Raw genomic sequence first — 16,896 nt, 5'->3', positions numbered from 1 at the left:
TATCAAGATAAATATAAAGCATAATTCATGTAGCTAAACTCAGAAAATTTTACTTCACTGGCTGACATTAAAACTTATGCATTTTACTACAGTCAACTTAGCATCATTTTTAGATTATTATTTTTATTCTCTTAGGCAGCATCAACAAAAATTATTTTATAAGCTAAAACAAGTAGTTATATAGAAATATAAAAGCAGAAATAACTAATAGCTTTAATTAGGCAACTCCAATATATTATTATTACTGGAACTATTTTTCTTTTTTTTTTTGCTTTAATTTAACATGTGTAAATGATTTAAGTTCTCATTTTTGTTATGGGGATCAAAAAATTAGATTCTTACAGAAAGAAAATGTAGTTAGAAAAGATTAGTGTGAAATTTACTTAAAATATCAACCAAGACAAAACAAAAGTAGGAGTTAAAAGAAGACATGACTCTTGTTCTTAGGGAATTTCCTCTAACAGAGGAAACAGACAACAAAATAACTATAGTATGACAGAGTATTCAATGGTATATAAATGAACACTTATCAAGTATTTACTAGGTGCCCAGAATTGTACTAAACATTTTACATATTTAAAGTCCATCTTTGCAACCTTTTCATTTTACAGCTGAGGAAGCTAAATCTCAGAGATGTAAGTAAGTCAGTTTAAGTTAATAGCTAGTAAAGTTGAGAGTTAGAGTAGATCTCCGAGTCTAAGGTCCAGCAGACCATTCCACATGCTGAGGAATCCTACCAGTAAGTGCCCAAGTGTGCCCTTCATTGGGGGAGCATTCAGTCCCACTCAGAAGGAGACAGAAGGTCAAGTGTCAGTGAAAGTTAAAGGGAAGGTATGACATTTGAGCTGGGTATACAAGAGTATATAAGAGTTTATATATAGGTAGTTTATAAACGCAGATGGCTAGTGAGAACAAAGCAACAGAGAAATTAAAATGTATTCCCTGCTAAGGGACTTGTGAGCTTTTCTGGGTGATTAATATGCAGTATTCATGGGTAGCTGGCAAGGTAGATTTGGGTTTTAAGTGCCCGTATATGTTGCTATCAGAGAAGGCAATGGCACCCCACTGCAGTACTCCTGCCTGAAAAATCCCATTGAAGGAGGAGCCTGGAAGGCTGCAGTCCATGGGGTCGCTGAGGGTCGGACATGACTGAGCGACTTCACTTTCACTTTTCACTTTCATGCACTGGAGAAGGAAATGGCAACCCACTCCAGTGTTCTTGCCTGGAGAATCCCAGGGATGGGGGAGCCTGGTGGGCTGACATCTCTGGGGTCGCAGAGAGTCGGACACGACTGAAGTGACTTAGCAGCAGCAGCAGCATATGTTGCTATGATGAGGTGAATGTTACATAATTGAGTCCTAGGGACAGAGGATGAGTGTCCTGGTAAGTGGGAAGAAGGTTGTTTCTGGCTAAACAAAAAGAGGCAAAACAGACTATCTGATTTGTTCTTCTCTTCAAAGAATTTACTAAACTATCACTAAAAAATTACTTGTTTAGTTATTTGTTCATAGTCTCCTTGATAACTGAGTCTGTCTGTATCATTCATCATTGTAGCCATAGGGCCTAGCACATAGTAGGTACTCAATGTTGAATGAAATGGATGAATATATGGTTGTTTATTCAGAAGAAGGCTGACAATAGAGGTTTCTTTTAGGCAACTGGATCAGTATTGACACTATTAGCTGATGGGGAAATCAGGTTTGATGACAAAAATAAGAGTTTGATCCTACTTATGTGAGTTTGAAGAACCTGTAGGATATTCAAATAACCCTATAAAGTTGGAAATAGTTGGAGTTTGAGAATGACTGCTGCCTCCTGAGAAAGGCCAAGAACAGAAAACTAGAAGACCCTTATAAAACAAAGAATTCCTAGTAGCCTGATATACCCAGAATTTTTACATGTTCTCACATAAATTAGTAATCAATTTTCATTAACTCAGGTCTTTATCTGTATCAATTAAGAGAAATCATATTTTGTGAACAGGGATCCAAGATAAGGTTTTATTGGCACATGAAAGAAAGAACATATTCCAAATAAGCATATAATATACAAGGGATATAGTACTTAACTTCCTAGAAGGAAAGGAATAATAGTATATTACATGTTCTGCAAGTTGAAGTTTAATCTCAAATAATCTGAAAACGTGAGGATAATAGGAAATTATAATAACAATCAAGAAAGTATTTTTAATGAACATATTGTTTGCAATATTGGAATTTTTTTCAATATAGAATAAAAATTCAATTTAAATACTGTACAGTGGTAGAAATGATCTCAAAACCAGTGGTAGAATTACGTTCCTGTGATTTTTTTTTTTTTTGGAATAAAAATAGAGATTGAAACTCCTGTTAATTACTGCTAATCTTGCCATCAAACAAGATATGTCATATGGGGATCAGTGTAGAAAAACCAGGGATTTTTTCCTGAAGGCAGAATGGCAAAATCAGAGAAGGAAAGGGACTGGTCTGTCATTCAGCAGAGAGCTGTGATGTTCTTTCAGACAAAATGGATTCATCAAAATCAAAATTCCATGTAAGACCTCAAATTAACCTCTAAATGTGAGCTTCAGTTTATTAATTCTTATTGTGTATTCACAATGAACCTTATTAGGAAGATAGTATTTGGGTGAGAATTTGTCCATCACAGCTTTATTTTAAAGTCACATTGAGTTTACCTTCCTTTTCCTGTGAAGAGGAAACTTTACAAAAATATGCAAACATTTTGCTCTAAGGGGGAAAACAAAGTTTCATGACATCCAAGTGTTCGGTTGTATATTTTTTTGCAGTGAAAACCAGCCTTTGTATTTGTTTCTCAAAGTGATTTAATATTTCACAGGTTAGTGAGCAACTACAGAAGCATTGAAATGACATCTTTGAATAAGGCTGGCTCCATTTCATTCTGTCAGATGCAAACTAGAGATTTTAGTGCAAAATACAAATATAAAGCAGACATTTGTTTAAGCAAACAAGCAATTTGTTCGTGTGTATATCTGATCCTTATTTGAAAGAGGTACAGGTCCCGCTCAGCATTCACATCTGAAAACTATAAACTGTCCCATTGTCCATTAAAATGACCTTATTGGCAGCCCTGGACTTGGAACCCTAGTTCCTGTTCTACAAAGCAACAATGACTGCATTAACCACAGGGATGTGCTGACAGCGTAGCTGCCACTGGAGCCCAAACCAAGCCTTGACATGGGAAAGATAATAGACAGATAAAGGCATTCTGTTACCTTTATCCCGCTTTTCCTCTAGGAAATTGCTTTACTGAACATTAGATGCCTGGGTCAGGCAAGCATGCTCTTGTAGGTATTGTAGCATGGGTCAGACAAGCATGCTCTGGTAAGGCCCCAAATTACATGACATTCATTTCAGAAACAGTTTTCCAAGAATATTTCCAGTCAACACATTTGGCCTTGGAAGTGTCTTTCATTCAAAGAAGTATTCCAACCTGAAAATGAAGGGTAAAACTAAGTCCGGTGTTTGATTTCTCTTGCCATAACAAAACCAGTCCTTCAGTTTTGTTCATCCTTCTCAATAGCCTTTCAATCAGATATTAGATTCAGTGTTTGACAGATCGTGAAATTTTTTTTTAATCAAGTTAAAATATATTGGCAGAATGGCATGATTTTGTTTAGTCTCAGCTCAGAGGGTCAAAGTACTACAAAACAATACTTTCTCTACCAAATTTATATGGTAAATGACCAGATCCTACTTTTTAATAAATGAGTCTTAGAGGAAAAAGTACTAAAACTGTCAATTTCCCAGGGACAGGATACCACATGGGTAATTCATTTACAGTTTTTGCTGTATTATGCTGTTCTGCATACTCCCCAAATGGCATGTAAAAGCATGCTTTTCCTAGTTCACACAAGTATGATAGAGTTGGATCAGAAGCATAAAAACAGCATTCTATATAAAAAGTTTAAGTCCTAGAGTGCTGACTTGCCCAAAGTTTACATTTTTTTATCATTTACTTTTGTTCATTAGGAAAGGAAAGCTGTTTTGAGAGAATAATTCAGAGGTTTGGAAGAAAAGTGGTGTATGTTGTCATAGGAGATGGAGTGGAAGAGGAACAAGGGGCAAAAAAGGTGAGTGTTCCTCATTGGCGTTTCTTGTGCCCTTTAATTTTTCTTAGTCCTCAAAATTCTGAGCTGGATCATTTAAACACATTCCATTTCTCTGAAACAGATTGTGAATGCATCCAGAACTGTAAGCACTGATCTAGGGCAGAGTAGAATTAAATCATTATTGAAATAATCTTTTTGAAGAGTGATATTCACAAGCTCAGGGGTCATGGATGGTTCATCTTCACAGAATGTGGACTTGGGGAACAGAAAAGGAGGCTTAGCTCTGGATCTGTCACCTGGAATAGAGACAGCATACGTGCCTGCTAACGCCAGCATGCCCCTCTCTGCACCCATGGCAGACATCACCAGGTGATTAAACCTTTGTTACCTAAGCCTGGATGCAGCCTATGAACCTTCTAAACATCAATTCTGAGAACCTTCTAAACATCAGTTCAGAAAGATTCTACCAGCTGATCAGAGCTAGGATGCAAAACTTTTCTTCCCTAGAGTATAGCACCTTCTTTTGATCACAACGTCAGTGAATTACCCCTTTGGGGATGCGCAGAAAGGAGGAAGGAAGCAGACCCAACTATTAATTAGGTCTCTTTACCCAGTTTATCCATCATATTTCTTTCTATTTTTCTGCATCCCTGCAAGTATAATTCTGTCATTTCCTTTAGCAAAAGCTTTCTCATGAATGTCCTTTATCGCATTTTTAAAAGGGGGAAGGAGGAGGAACCGCATTCCTTAGCCAGGCTTTCAGGGTCTACACAACCTAGTAACAACCTACCTTTCAGTCTCCTCCACTCTTGCAGCTTACACTGTAGGCATACTGGTCTGCTTACCTTCCTTTGGCCATGCCCAGGACCACCCCCGCTGCTGTTGCTCCTTTCCCCAGGGCCCGAATGTCACTGTCTTCCTCATTTTTCAAAATCCAGTTTATATACCACCTTTTCTGTTTCTCTTGTTTTTAAGAACTCAGTAGCACCACTTATTCTATAATTGGAGAAAGCGAAAAAAGTGAAAATATTAGTCACTCAGTCATGTCTGACTCTTTGCAACCCCATGGACTGTAGGCCCACCAGGCTCCTCTGTCTGTGGAGTTCTCCAGGCAAGAATCCTGGAGTGGGTAGCCATTCCCTTCTCCAGGGGATCTTCCTGACCCAGAGATCAAACCCAAGTCTCCAGCATTGCAGGAAGACTCTATACCATCTGAACTACCAGGGAAGTCCTTAATTGGAGAAGCTATGGGAAATAACTTGGATTCTTGAGCCAGACAGCCTGCGTTTGAATTGCAGCTGTCATTTACCAGCTTTGAACAGGTTACTTTACCTTTCTCTTTCTTTATCTATACATAGGGACAATAGCAGCACCTAGCTCGTTGGGCTATTTTAAGGCTTAGATTTAGTTAACACATTACTGGCTGTGGGACTTTTGCAGAAACTAGCAACTGTGGCAGTTTGTTACGTAAGTGAATATTGAAACACTGGTCAATAACATTCAACTAACAAGAGATATATTGATATGTCTCTGGTAAATAAGTTGTTAAAATATAAAACAGAGCCTGATACCTATGAAGTATGCAACAAGTGGCAGCCATTATTATTAACTATTTGTGTGTGTGCCTGTCTCAGCAGTTAAGTATGAGCTCCTGAGTGATGGGAACCTTATATTTTGATTGATTTTTGTTTGGCCCTCAGTCTTCATTTCTTTTTTACAACTCCCTAAATCTTGGCACAGTCATGCTCTAATATTTCTTAAATTGAAGAGCATTAAATATTTTGAGATTAACCAATAGGATAATTTTTCCATCTCTTGCCCACACCCTCACTCATAGAAATGACAATATATTTCCATAAAGGAGGCAAGCTCTTCTGGAATATTCCAGTATATCCCAGAAATGGCACCACACCATAGATGCAGTATGGCACACGGCCAGCCTCTTTAGAGTCCCAAAATGGTAAATTCACCTTCAGTAACTCTGAATTCCGGTAAAAGGATAGAAAGTGTAAGTCGCGTAGTTATGTCTGACTCTTTGTGACCACATGACTGTAGTCTGCCAGGCTCTTCTGTGGAATTCTCCAGGCAAGAATATTGGAGTGGGTTGCCATGACCTTCTCCAGGGGATCTTCCTGACCCAAGGATTGAACCCGCATCTCCTGCATTGCAGGCTGATTCTTTACCGTCTGAGCCACCAGGAAAGCATAGAAAAGCATAGAAACTGACCCTAATTCTATAAATAATAGATTATTTCTCTTATATTCATAGATACACCATATGCCCAGGATTACAGTTTCCCCAAGTGTGACCAGCACTGGTGGAAACCCACCCACACGTTTTAAAAACTTGATTCTAAGCAGTATTTGCCATCTAAGCAGTCACTCTGCATTCCAGCTTCACCAATGGCCATTGTCATTAGGTACATCTGTTAGCCCTTTGGGCTGTCTTCATAAAAAGAAATCTTTCCCAGACTAAGTAAAGTGCCCAAAACTCAACCCTGGAGAGTTAAAGAGAATATTTGGTGCAAATCCAGACTCAAGTCTTTTTCCTGAGTAATTCCCTGCCATTTCTAGACAGGACCTCCTAGTGGCGATGGGAACATGGAATAGTTTTGCCCCTCTGAGCATCATAGAATTGAAGAGCAGAATTGCATGCCAGGATGGCCCAGGGCCAAGGTGTGAATGTGCCCTCCAGGCTGGTCCTTCTCCATCTGGTATTCAGCAAAATATTTTAAAGAGAAGCCAAAACATGGCTTTCTAGCTTGTGGTAAACAGAATAATGTTTATAAAAGTGATGACTTAATATGAAAAAAAAAGACACAAGTCAAAACTTTGGTCTCCAGTCAAGGATTCTGTAGACCAGTTTCTTCCTAAGCCTTTCTGAGAAATTTTCTTTCTTAGATATTTGTGTGGGTGAACACAACATGGAAAAAGAAAAGGAATTATTGGTTTGATGTTAGAATTGAAAGTAGAAACAGTACTGAGAGTATTTATTCCCTCTGAAGAGCAGTTAAAATTGTTTCCAATGTTTATCCCTTGGACATATTATTCTTTTTATTGAGGACAAACACACACACCTGTACCAAAAAAAAAAAAAATTAGACAACTGTTTACAAAGAACATCCTTTTTAAATTGTTTGACCGTGAATGAGAAGTTGTAGCTTCAAGTTTGTTTTAGCTTCTTGGGATAAGTGTTTGTGATCAGTGCAGTATTCTGTTACAAAGGAACTCTGTACTTTGAGACCTACCAGCTTGGAAACTCTAATGCAACTGTAACCTAGAGTTGTAAGATCTTTATGTGTGTTTGTAAATTGTACAGATTTTTCAGAAATATTCATTCCTAAAAATTGCACCTGTGATTCAGATATCACAGGAAGGTGAATACTTTGGCCAAAATCACAGTGCTTGAAAGCTACCAAAGTAAGATATGAAGCCAATTATATCTTTGAAATTCAGCGCAAAGTTCCTTCAAATTACAAACTTCACTTAGATATCTTAAATATGATTTGATTTACAAAAAATAATTTTATTGCTTTTGAAAAATTGTTATAGTGTGCAATGTTTATTTCCTTTTGGGAGGTATATAGAACTGTGTTAAATGTTCTCCCCATTTCATACTCATGATTAAAATTTTTTAAATCATTAATTCTAGTTTGTAATTTGGTTCACAAGCATTTCAGATCACTAAATAAAACTGACAGTGAAACAGTAAAGTGCTGCAAGAGTGGGTACTAAAATGATTTGCAAAATCAAAACATGTTTCTTTTCTTCTAAATCAGTTTTAACCATTTTGCTTGTGTCTTAGTTTCCTGTGTCCTTTTAAAAATCTAGTACAACACTCTTGCCTCCTACCTGTGGAGATATTTTTCATCTCCCTAAATAAAGTTCTTTTGCTAGATGTAGTGTTGTGTTTTGTTTTGTTTTGTTTTTTTAGCCCAGGCATGAAAAGTAGTAAGTAAGTATTCTGCCAATTACCTGTTGTGTTATGCTCAAAATCTGCTCTGTCACCGTTGCTATCTTTTCCAGTACAATTCCAGGAGTTTCATCAGTAATTGGATCTAATTCTATAATTTGTATCATTAAAGCACATTCCTTCAAAGAGAAAAGGTTAGAGATACCTTTGTTTTTTAAAAAACATTATTCTAAAAAGATCCTTAAAAAATTTTTTTATTGGAGTATAGTTGATTTACAATGTTGTGTTAGTTTCACATGTACGTCAAAATAAATCAATTATACATATATCCACTCTCTGTTAGATTCTATCCCCATGTAGGTCATTGAGTGTTGAGTAGAGTTCCCTGGGCCATATGTGCATGCTCAGTCACTTCAGTCATGTCCAACTCTTTGCAACAGTAGGTCTTTATATATATATATATTAGTGTGTCTGTGTCAGTTCCAATTTCTCTCTCCCCCTGCCTTATCCCCTGGTAACCATAAGTTTGCTTTCTACATCTGTAACACTTTGTTCTGTAAATAAGTTCATTTGTACTGTTCTTTTAGACTGCACGTTTAAGTGATATAGTATTTGTCTTTCTGTGTCCGACTTCCTTCACTTAGTAAGGTCCATCCATGTTGCTGCAAGTAGCATTATTTCATTCTTTTTATGGCTAATATTCCATTGTATATGTGTACCACATTTTCTTTATCCATTCCTCTGTTGATGGACATTTAGATTGCTTCCATGTCCTGGCTATTGTAAATTTTGCTGCAGTGAACACTGGGATGCGTGTATCTTTTTGAATTAAGGTTTTCTTTTTCTGATTTCTCATTGCTAATATATAGGAATGCAAGAGATTTATGTGTATTTTGTGTTCTGTAATTTTACTGAATTCATTGATGAGCTCTAGTAGTTTTCTGGTCCAATTTGTATTCCTTTTCTTTTTCTTCTCTGATTGATGTGGCTAGGATTTCCAAAACTATGTTGAATCATAATGGTAAGAATGGACATCCTTTTCTTATTTCTGATCTTAGAGGAAATGCTTTCAGTTTTTCACCCTAGAAGAAATAAGCAAATTCTAAACAAGATCTCTTGTAAGAGTTTTCTTCAAGCACCTCTTTGTTCCTAGAAAGACTGTTGAGAGAAACTATCTCCCTACCTGTCAATATCTTCCTTTGATGTATGTATGTCTTTTGTTATCAAAATTTGCCATGCTTTTTTTTAACCATAAAATTTCTTGTTTTCCTAACATTCTTCCAGTGAAAATAGTTAAAGCATGATTTAAATATCAAAATATAAGTAATAGTCTTCTGCACACTGACAGCAGTTTTGGTTTCTGGAGCAAAATGGCCTTGTTTTATAACTCTGACTTTATTTACTTTTCAGAGAACCACTTAAAATGAATCTCTTGTGAATAACATGGAGGGAAGTGGGTATGGGAAGCATCCATTACTCTACATAATAACAGCGGCTTCATCAAAAATGTCCGTTTTCATTGTGCATCCCAAACCTTGCCCAAAACCAAGATGAAACTGGGAATCTGCTTCATAATGCTTGATTCTGAGTTTATTTAGGAGAAAAATAAGGACTTTTGTTTAAAAAAAAAAAGACAGTATTTTTTATGCAAGTTTTGCTTTTAGTTTTAAATGAAACAAAGGGATTACTAACACTGAGTACAGAATTTTATTCTAAAGCCATTACACTTATTTAACTTAATGAGCACAAACTATATGCCAGATCTTAAAATGTATTTCATCTTTAAAGTGCAGACTTTGTCCAGAGGGGATGCAGATATACAAATAGTCATAGAGCAAAGCTGTGCCGAAAGTTTCATAAATTCTCAGAATAATCTATTTACAATTTGTGAAGTATTTGTATCTCCATATGCAAATTTTCTACATATATGCATAGGAAAGCACACATAAGTTTTTTTTTATACAAATTATATACTTTTTTTATACCTTTTTTTTTTCACTTTAGTTATTTCATATCAGGAGCACATGGAGCTCTGTATCACTAATGCTTATGAATGACCACATCAGAATTTCATTACATTGATGTGCTATAGTTTAACAAGTCCCCTGGGGCTCAACATTTTGGCGGTTTCCAGTGTTTACTATTACAGACAGTTCTTACGTGGTTCATGCGTGGGCAAGTATCAATATATTTGTGGGATAAATTCCTAGAAGTATAATGCCTAGGGCAAAGGCTATGTGCTTTTATGGTTTTGAACTATTTTTTAATAATTCAGCAAAATTCAAATTACATGTGAATGTTCACACGCCCAGCTTTTTATATTACTGATCTTATGTATAACCAGAAGGGATAAACACGAAATACCAGACCGTAAAGGTGGCAGAAGGAAATTTGGAAAACTGCACATGTAGGCAAGAGGAACAGAAAGGATATGTCATCATCTTCCCATTAGGGAATATTTTGGTTCTAATGACCCTAAAACATGTGCTACTTCCTAAAATTTAGGTCTTGGTGCCTATTTTTCTCAATATATGCCTAATCTCGATAAACTAGTCACACACCCATCAGTTTAGGCTATTATTGTTAACTGTTTCGGTTTCAGGGCTCTGGTCACCGGATGGAGTATCTCCATGTTGTTGTTTTTGTTCATTCTCTAAGTCCTGTATGCCTCTTTGCCACCCCACTGATTGTAGCACACCAGGCTCCCCTGTCTTCCACTGTCTCCCAGAGTTTGCTCAAATTCATGTCCATTAAGTCCCATTTCATCCATCTGAATAGCTGCATATACATGTGGTGTAATCTCACAATGTCTGTATCCATTCATCTGTTGATGGACACTTAGGTTGCTTCCATATCTGGAGTATGGTAATAGTTCTGCTATGAAGATGCAGATATCTGTTCAACATATTATTTTCATTTCCTTCGGGCATGTATATACCCAGAAGTGGGTTGTATAGTCATGTGGTAGTTCCGTTTTTAATATTTTAAGGAACCGCCATACTCATTTCCATACTGATTATACCAGTTTACATCCTGACCAGCAGTGCATAAGGGTTCCCTTTTCCCTGCCTCCTCATCAGCATTTGTTACCCCTTATCTTTTTGATGAAGGCTGTTCTGACAGGTGTGAGGTGATTATGTCATTGTGATTTTGATTTGTATTTCACTAATTAGTGATGGTGAGCACTGCTTCACATACTTGTTGGCCGTCTGTATATTTTCTTTACAAAAATGTCTATTCTGCCCAATTTTTAAATTAGATTGTTTTGCTATTGAGTTTTATGATATTAACCCCTTATCAGATATATAGTTTACAAAATTTTTTTCCTCATTCCGTAGGTTATCTTTTCATTTTGTCAATCATTTCTTTTGCTGTGCAGAAACTTTTTAGTTTGATATAGTCTACATGTTTATTTTGTTTGCTTGTGCTTTAGGTACCATATCCAAAAAAATCATTACCAAGGCTGATGCCAAGGAGTTTTTCCCCAGTGTTTTCTTACAGGAGTTTTATGGTTCTTGGTTCTTACATTTACATCTTTAGTCCCTTTTAGATTTTTTCCTTCTTTTATAGGTTGTTTCATTCTTTTATATGTGAATAGCCAGTATTCCCAGCAACATTTATTGAAGAGACCATCTTTTCTCCACTGAGTATTCTTTTCTCCCTTCTATTAGTTAAGCATATATACATGGCTTTGTTTCTGGGCTGTTGATTCTGTTCCACTTTCTATGTATCTGTTTTTATTATATACTGTTTTGATTACCACAGCTTTATAATACAGCCTGAAATCAGGAAGTGTGATGCCTCCCACTTTGTGCTTTCTCAGGATTGGTTTAGCAATTTGAGGTCTTTTAGCTCCATATACATTTTAGGATTGTTTTTTCTACTTCTGTAAAAATCACTATTGGAACGTTGACAGAGATTGCACTGAATCTGTAGATGGTGGCTCAGAAGAGTACGGAGTCCGCCTGCAATGCGGGAGACCTGGGCTCTGTCCCTGGGTTGGGAGTATCCCCTGGAGGAGGGCATGGCAGCCTGCTCCAGTATTCTTGCCTGGAGAATCCCATGGACAGAGGAGCCTGGTGGGCTACAGTCATGGGGTCACAAAGAGTCAGACACGACTGAGCAGCTAAGGATGCACACACAGAATGAACATTTTAACAATATCTGTTCTTCTAGTCATGCACTTGACATACCTTTCCATCTATTATTTGTGTCTTCTTCAATTTCTTTCATCTGTGTCTTATAGTTTTCAGTGTAGAAATCCTTCACTTTTACTGTTTTTGATGTTATTGTAAATGGAATCACTTTATTATTGGATAATTTGGTCTTAGTGTATACAAAGGCCGATTTTTGTAGGCTAATATTGTATCCCGCCACTTTGTTGAATTCATTGATTAGATCTAACAGTTTTTCGTTGGTGTCTTCAGGATTTTCTATACATAAAATTATGTCATCTGCAAATAGTTTTACTTCTTCCTTTCCAATTCTGATGCTTTTATTTTTCTTACTTGATGTGCTGGCTAGGTCATTTTGATTCTTAATCCCACACTGCCTTACATTGTAATAAAAATGTTCAGCAGATATGTCTTGCCTGCTGGTTCTTGGCAGTGGGAGGATATGTTATGTATGTATATTATTTTATAAATCTGCTCTAGCTATAGTGCTGAACAAGTAATACTTTAATGAAAAAGTTATTGACTTTATTAAACCTAGGAGCAACCCTGAGTCATTTCCCCTAAACCATTACTTTACAAATAAACAAACTAGGGCTCCAAGGAGATGTCATGATTCAAAGCCATGTTACTAAAGTCAGAGTTGAGAGTATAACCCAGGTCTCCTCATTCTAGAACCTGCTTTTCTTTTCCTCTTTTGCCACCATCACTCTCTGATTTAAGAAATATTTGTTCCAAGCTAAACACTGATTCAGGAAAAAAATTATTTACTTTGTACTTACTGGGCCTGGGAAGCTCTTGTTCATCCATAAAAGCTTCACATTGGTATGTGCCTACTTAGAGAAAATATTATTTTGCAATATAATTATTTGTTAACACATGTTTGAATCCCGTTCTCTTCCCTAGACTCAATCTTATAATTACTCAATATTAAATGTTCATAATAACTATCAATAAACTCTTTAACAGGACTAACCAGGTCTTGCACCATTTGACTCCTACAGCCAATAATGTCAGAGCCATGTCTTTCTCTCACACAGCTAGTATTGAAACAATGGACTTGTCCTTTACCCTCTGCCCCTTCACACACGCAGCCATTACAGTGCTCGTCTGAATGACCATCCTTTCATGACTAGCTCAGTTATTGCCTCTCCTCTTACCAAGTGTCTCCCACAGTTCCCCAGGCAACGGGAATCACCTCCTCCTGCTCCTTTGAGGTGAACTTGCATGATTGCCGTTCATGTCTGCTGCTCAACCACAGACTATGAAAGGGTGGGTCAGGGATGTCTTCTATGCCATGCTTGCAAACACAAAAATCTCTAATGAATGAATGCAAAATAGTACAGTATATGTTTATGATCTAAAGTTGCCCAGTGGAACATCATACATATTTGAAAAAAGATCTCTAGTACTTGGTACTGAACTGTTATTGAAGGATAACAAAAAGAGATACCCTAAAATAGTATAGAATCCAGAAAGGCCTACATGTGACATTGGACTATGGTATATGTTTTTAGCAGATCACTTGAGACAAAGACATTATCAATAAGTAACAATATTTTGCATCCCCAGAATAACAACAGGTATGTGATCTATACGAAAACAGTAGCTTCTGCTGTCACTTATCTAGGTAGTCCCTCCAAAACTCCTCAGTTCCAAATTCTATTTGTTTTCATGCCATATTCTCCTAATAGTCTGAATTGTTTAAAAACCCCCTAGAACTATAATCGCAAATTATACTCAGACCTTCACATTATTTTTTGTGTAAAAAAAAAAATGTTTTCTGTGGGCTTAATAGAATTTTATTCTCTAAAAGGTGATGATTATCTTCCTCTTATCTAAGAAGAGTTTGCTGATACATACATACTATAATGTTTTTGAGCCGTAAAGTTGATAATCATGTTTTTATCTTTCATGGATGATGAAACTTTGCGAGGCAGGGGGAAGGGGGCTGTTTTTCTTGTCTCTGATTAATTCAGATGTTTTGCAAAGATATCTCCATCATTTAAGGAAGATTTTTTGATTGATGTTTTAAACAACTACAAAAAAAAAAAAAGCTGAAAAAACTACCTTAGATGTTCATTTAAAATTTTCTTATATGGTAATGTTGTTTCAAGGTCAGTGTGAACAATGCCTGATGGAAATAAATGAAAAAAATAGTTGTTTTAATCAGATTTTGATTTTAGAACTAAAATCAAATTTTGTAAAATGTAAAATACTACCACTTAAGGAAAACCACTTAAACTTGCAGCGTGAAAGCTCCAGTGGATCCAGATTTTGACAGGGAGATATTTGACACATTTTTGTTCACAGCTACTGGGTTTTATTTGAAGTTTGGAATAGGCATTCAAGCGGCAGTGTAGGTCTGCTTAAGAAATACCCATCACCTTTTTAAAAAAAAAAAGATTCCCGAATTGCATTTTAAAATGCACTCTGGCATTCTTAGGGGAGGAGTAAGTTTGGATTTTGTTTAAACAGATGTGTTGTTGAGATCTTAACGGGCAGTTTTCACAGTTCGGAATAAAGGGGGGTGGGCAGTGGAGTGGGCTGACAAAGCAGCCCTTCAGGGCTGGTGCTGGGAGCGCTCTCCATCCTCACCACGTTGTCCGCCCCTCTGCAGCACGCCATGCCCTTCTGGAGGGTCTCCAGCCACTCGGACCTCATGGCCCTACATCATGCCTTGGAGCTGGAGTACCTGTAACAGTCACCTCGCACTTTGAAGCTGCACAGCCACCCTGTGACCGGGGGACACATCCACCAAGCTGAGTCCCAAGTGGGCGCCAGACTCCAAATTAACATTTCAGCATTTTGACACCCAGCTGCTGTGGGTCCTCGCCTCCACCTCTGTGGGAAATGAAGGACACCACACCCCTTTCTTCAGAACAGCTGTTGACTCCTAGTACTGTGAATCCATTGCAAATAAGCCATGAGAATGTTCTAGCACAGTGTCGTGTGTCTTGGCCACATTAACTAACCATGGTTCGAACCTGTGAAGAAAGGACCTGCAGACGCTTTATGTTTCTAGCATCTTCAATGTGACATAGCACAGCTTCTCCAGTACAGCCAACTTGATTGCACAACAAAGACTGAGATGGGTTTCCTGAGTACCAGTGGGGGGATTTTTCTTGTAAAGGTTTACTTTTTCTGGTGTCTCATACCCAGGGTCTTCTGTACATCTCTACTTATTTATGAACAGACTTTTAAAAAAAAAAAAAAACCACAGCTTTATCGAGGTATAATTCAAGAACCATACAGTTCACGAAAACAGACTTTTGACATCAGATAACTGAAGAGACAGTAGCATGACAGAAGCGATCGAAGGCCCTGGCCTCATGACACAGCAAGTACTTTGAATTTTAGCACATTGCAAAGTAGTTTAAAATATGTCTAATTTAAACGTATAATATGTACATCACTGAGACAATCATGTACAGAAAGAATTTTTGGTGTAAATTTGTAATAATGGATGATTTCTTTTACATATTGTTTAGAAAAATGATATTGAAAGGTAGCAATGCCTTGATAGTGAAGTATGAGGAGGACCTGCACAGACATGCAGGGCCTTCTCCAAGTACTGGGTATAAATATGTAGATAATGGATTTTTTTTTTTTTTTAGATCATGTTGTCAAGACCAAAAGCATGGATGTCAAGTGTCAATAGGATTTTGTTTTCTAATTTTTTTCCCAACCTGTACTTTTTTTTTTTTAATGCTGTTAGGAGGGCCTTGGTAAATAACACATCAGTGTCTTAAACAATTGGAGGGGAAAGACAAGTCCTCTTACAACCTCACTTTTTCATTTTTAGCATTAATGTAGTATAACTATTTGGCAAAGGACAGTTATTCAAATGCTTCTTCCCACAGAAAGAATGTAGATGATGGATAGATTTTATAAATGGTTCATGAATTGGACACTAGCAAAGGGACACTATCATATGTCCAGATGATATTTTCTTATTTAAGGAAGGCCATCACATATCTGCAAATCAGCACAACTTTGTATTACTTCCTTACATTCATGTTCTTTCTCTTTCCCTCCACCACCCCCCGCCCCCACCACCCCCCGCCCCCACCATCCCAGAAAAGTTCATTGCCAGCAGTGGGACATGATCCAGTCATCATCACCAAGAAAATAATGCTACTCTTTTCACCCCCATTCTAATTATATGATAAGCATAAATCTGAGAAATGAAGTTTGTCACCTTTGTAATACCCCCAAAAAAGTTTAGCCAAAAGTAATCCATCAGTTTATCTAGACACTAGTTTCTCTCATCTAAAGGCCTTCCATTGTCATGAAATTACTTTTTGGATGAATTTTCTTTAATAGTATATTGAAGGGAAAAAAACCCACCAGCTTTGACCCAAAGTAGCTACAGAGCTGCCCTATCCTTTCCTAAGGTTTCATGTTGCTGCTAGAATTAGTCAGTTGTGAATATCTCCAAATTGTTTAATCATTGAATTCAGTTTTTTCCTCTCTTGCTTGAAGCAAACAGAAGTCAACAGTTTTTTAGCCTTTCCATTTTATGTTTTTGTACTCTACAAACTGAAAAGACAAAAGTTTATCTTGGCCTTACTGTATAAAGGTGTGTCGTGTCCACAACTGTGTACAGACTTTTTCTTCAATTTGTGTTTAAATTAATAAAACTGATTTGTAAAGTACTGTAAGCTCCCTGTCAGTATTTTCTTCATCTTTTGGTTCTGTAAAATAGCAGGATCTTGGTGGTGTTAGAACAGTCATAGTCC

General features: G+C 37.0%; 1 protein-coding gene across 9 annotated transcripts in view; it reads left to right on the top strand.

Moving 5' to 3' along the window:
- Positions 1 to 14,863, top strand: part of EYA1 (EYA transcriptional coactivator and phosphatase 1) — a 178,368-nt gene extending 163,505 nt beyond the window's left edge. For all 9 annotated transcript variants that reach the window (XM_068984171.1, XM_068984170.1, XM_068984167.1 and 6 more), the window contains 2 exons: positions 3,991 to 4,091; positions 14,775 to 14,863. In XM_068984171.1, coding sequence (XP_068840272.1) covers positions 3,991 to 4,091; positions 14,775 to 14,855 — 182 coding nt within the window. In that variant the 3' untranslated portion in view covers positions 14,856 to 14,863. The remainder of the gene's footprint in view (positions 1 to 3,990; positions 4,092 to 14,774) is intronic.
- The last annotated feature ends 2,033 nt before the right edge of the window (positions 14,864 to 16,896 follow it).

Source organism: Capricornis sumatraensis, chromosome 11 (assembly GCF_032405125.1).
Source record: "Capricornis sumatraensis isolate serow.1 chromosome 11, serow.2, whole genome shotgun sequence".
In the NCBI taxonomy this organism is placed as follows: domain Eukaryota; kingdom Metazoa; phylum Chordata; class Mammalia; order Artiodactyla; family Bovidae; genus Capricornis; species Capricornis sumatraensis.
Note: the sequence above shows the minus strand (reverse complement) of the source record. Positions and strands in the feature narration are given on the sequence as shown.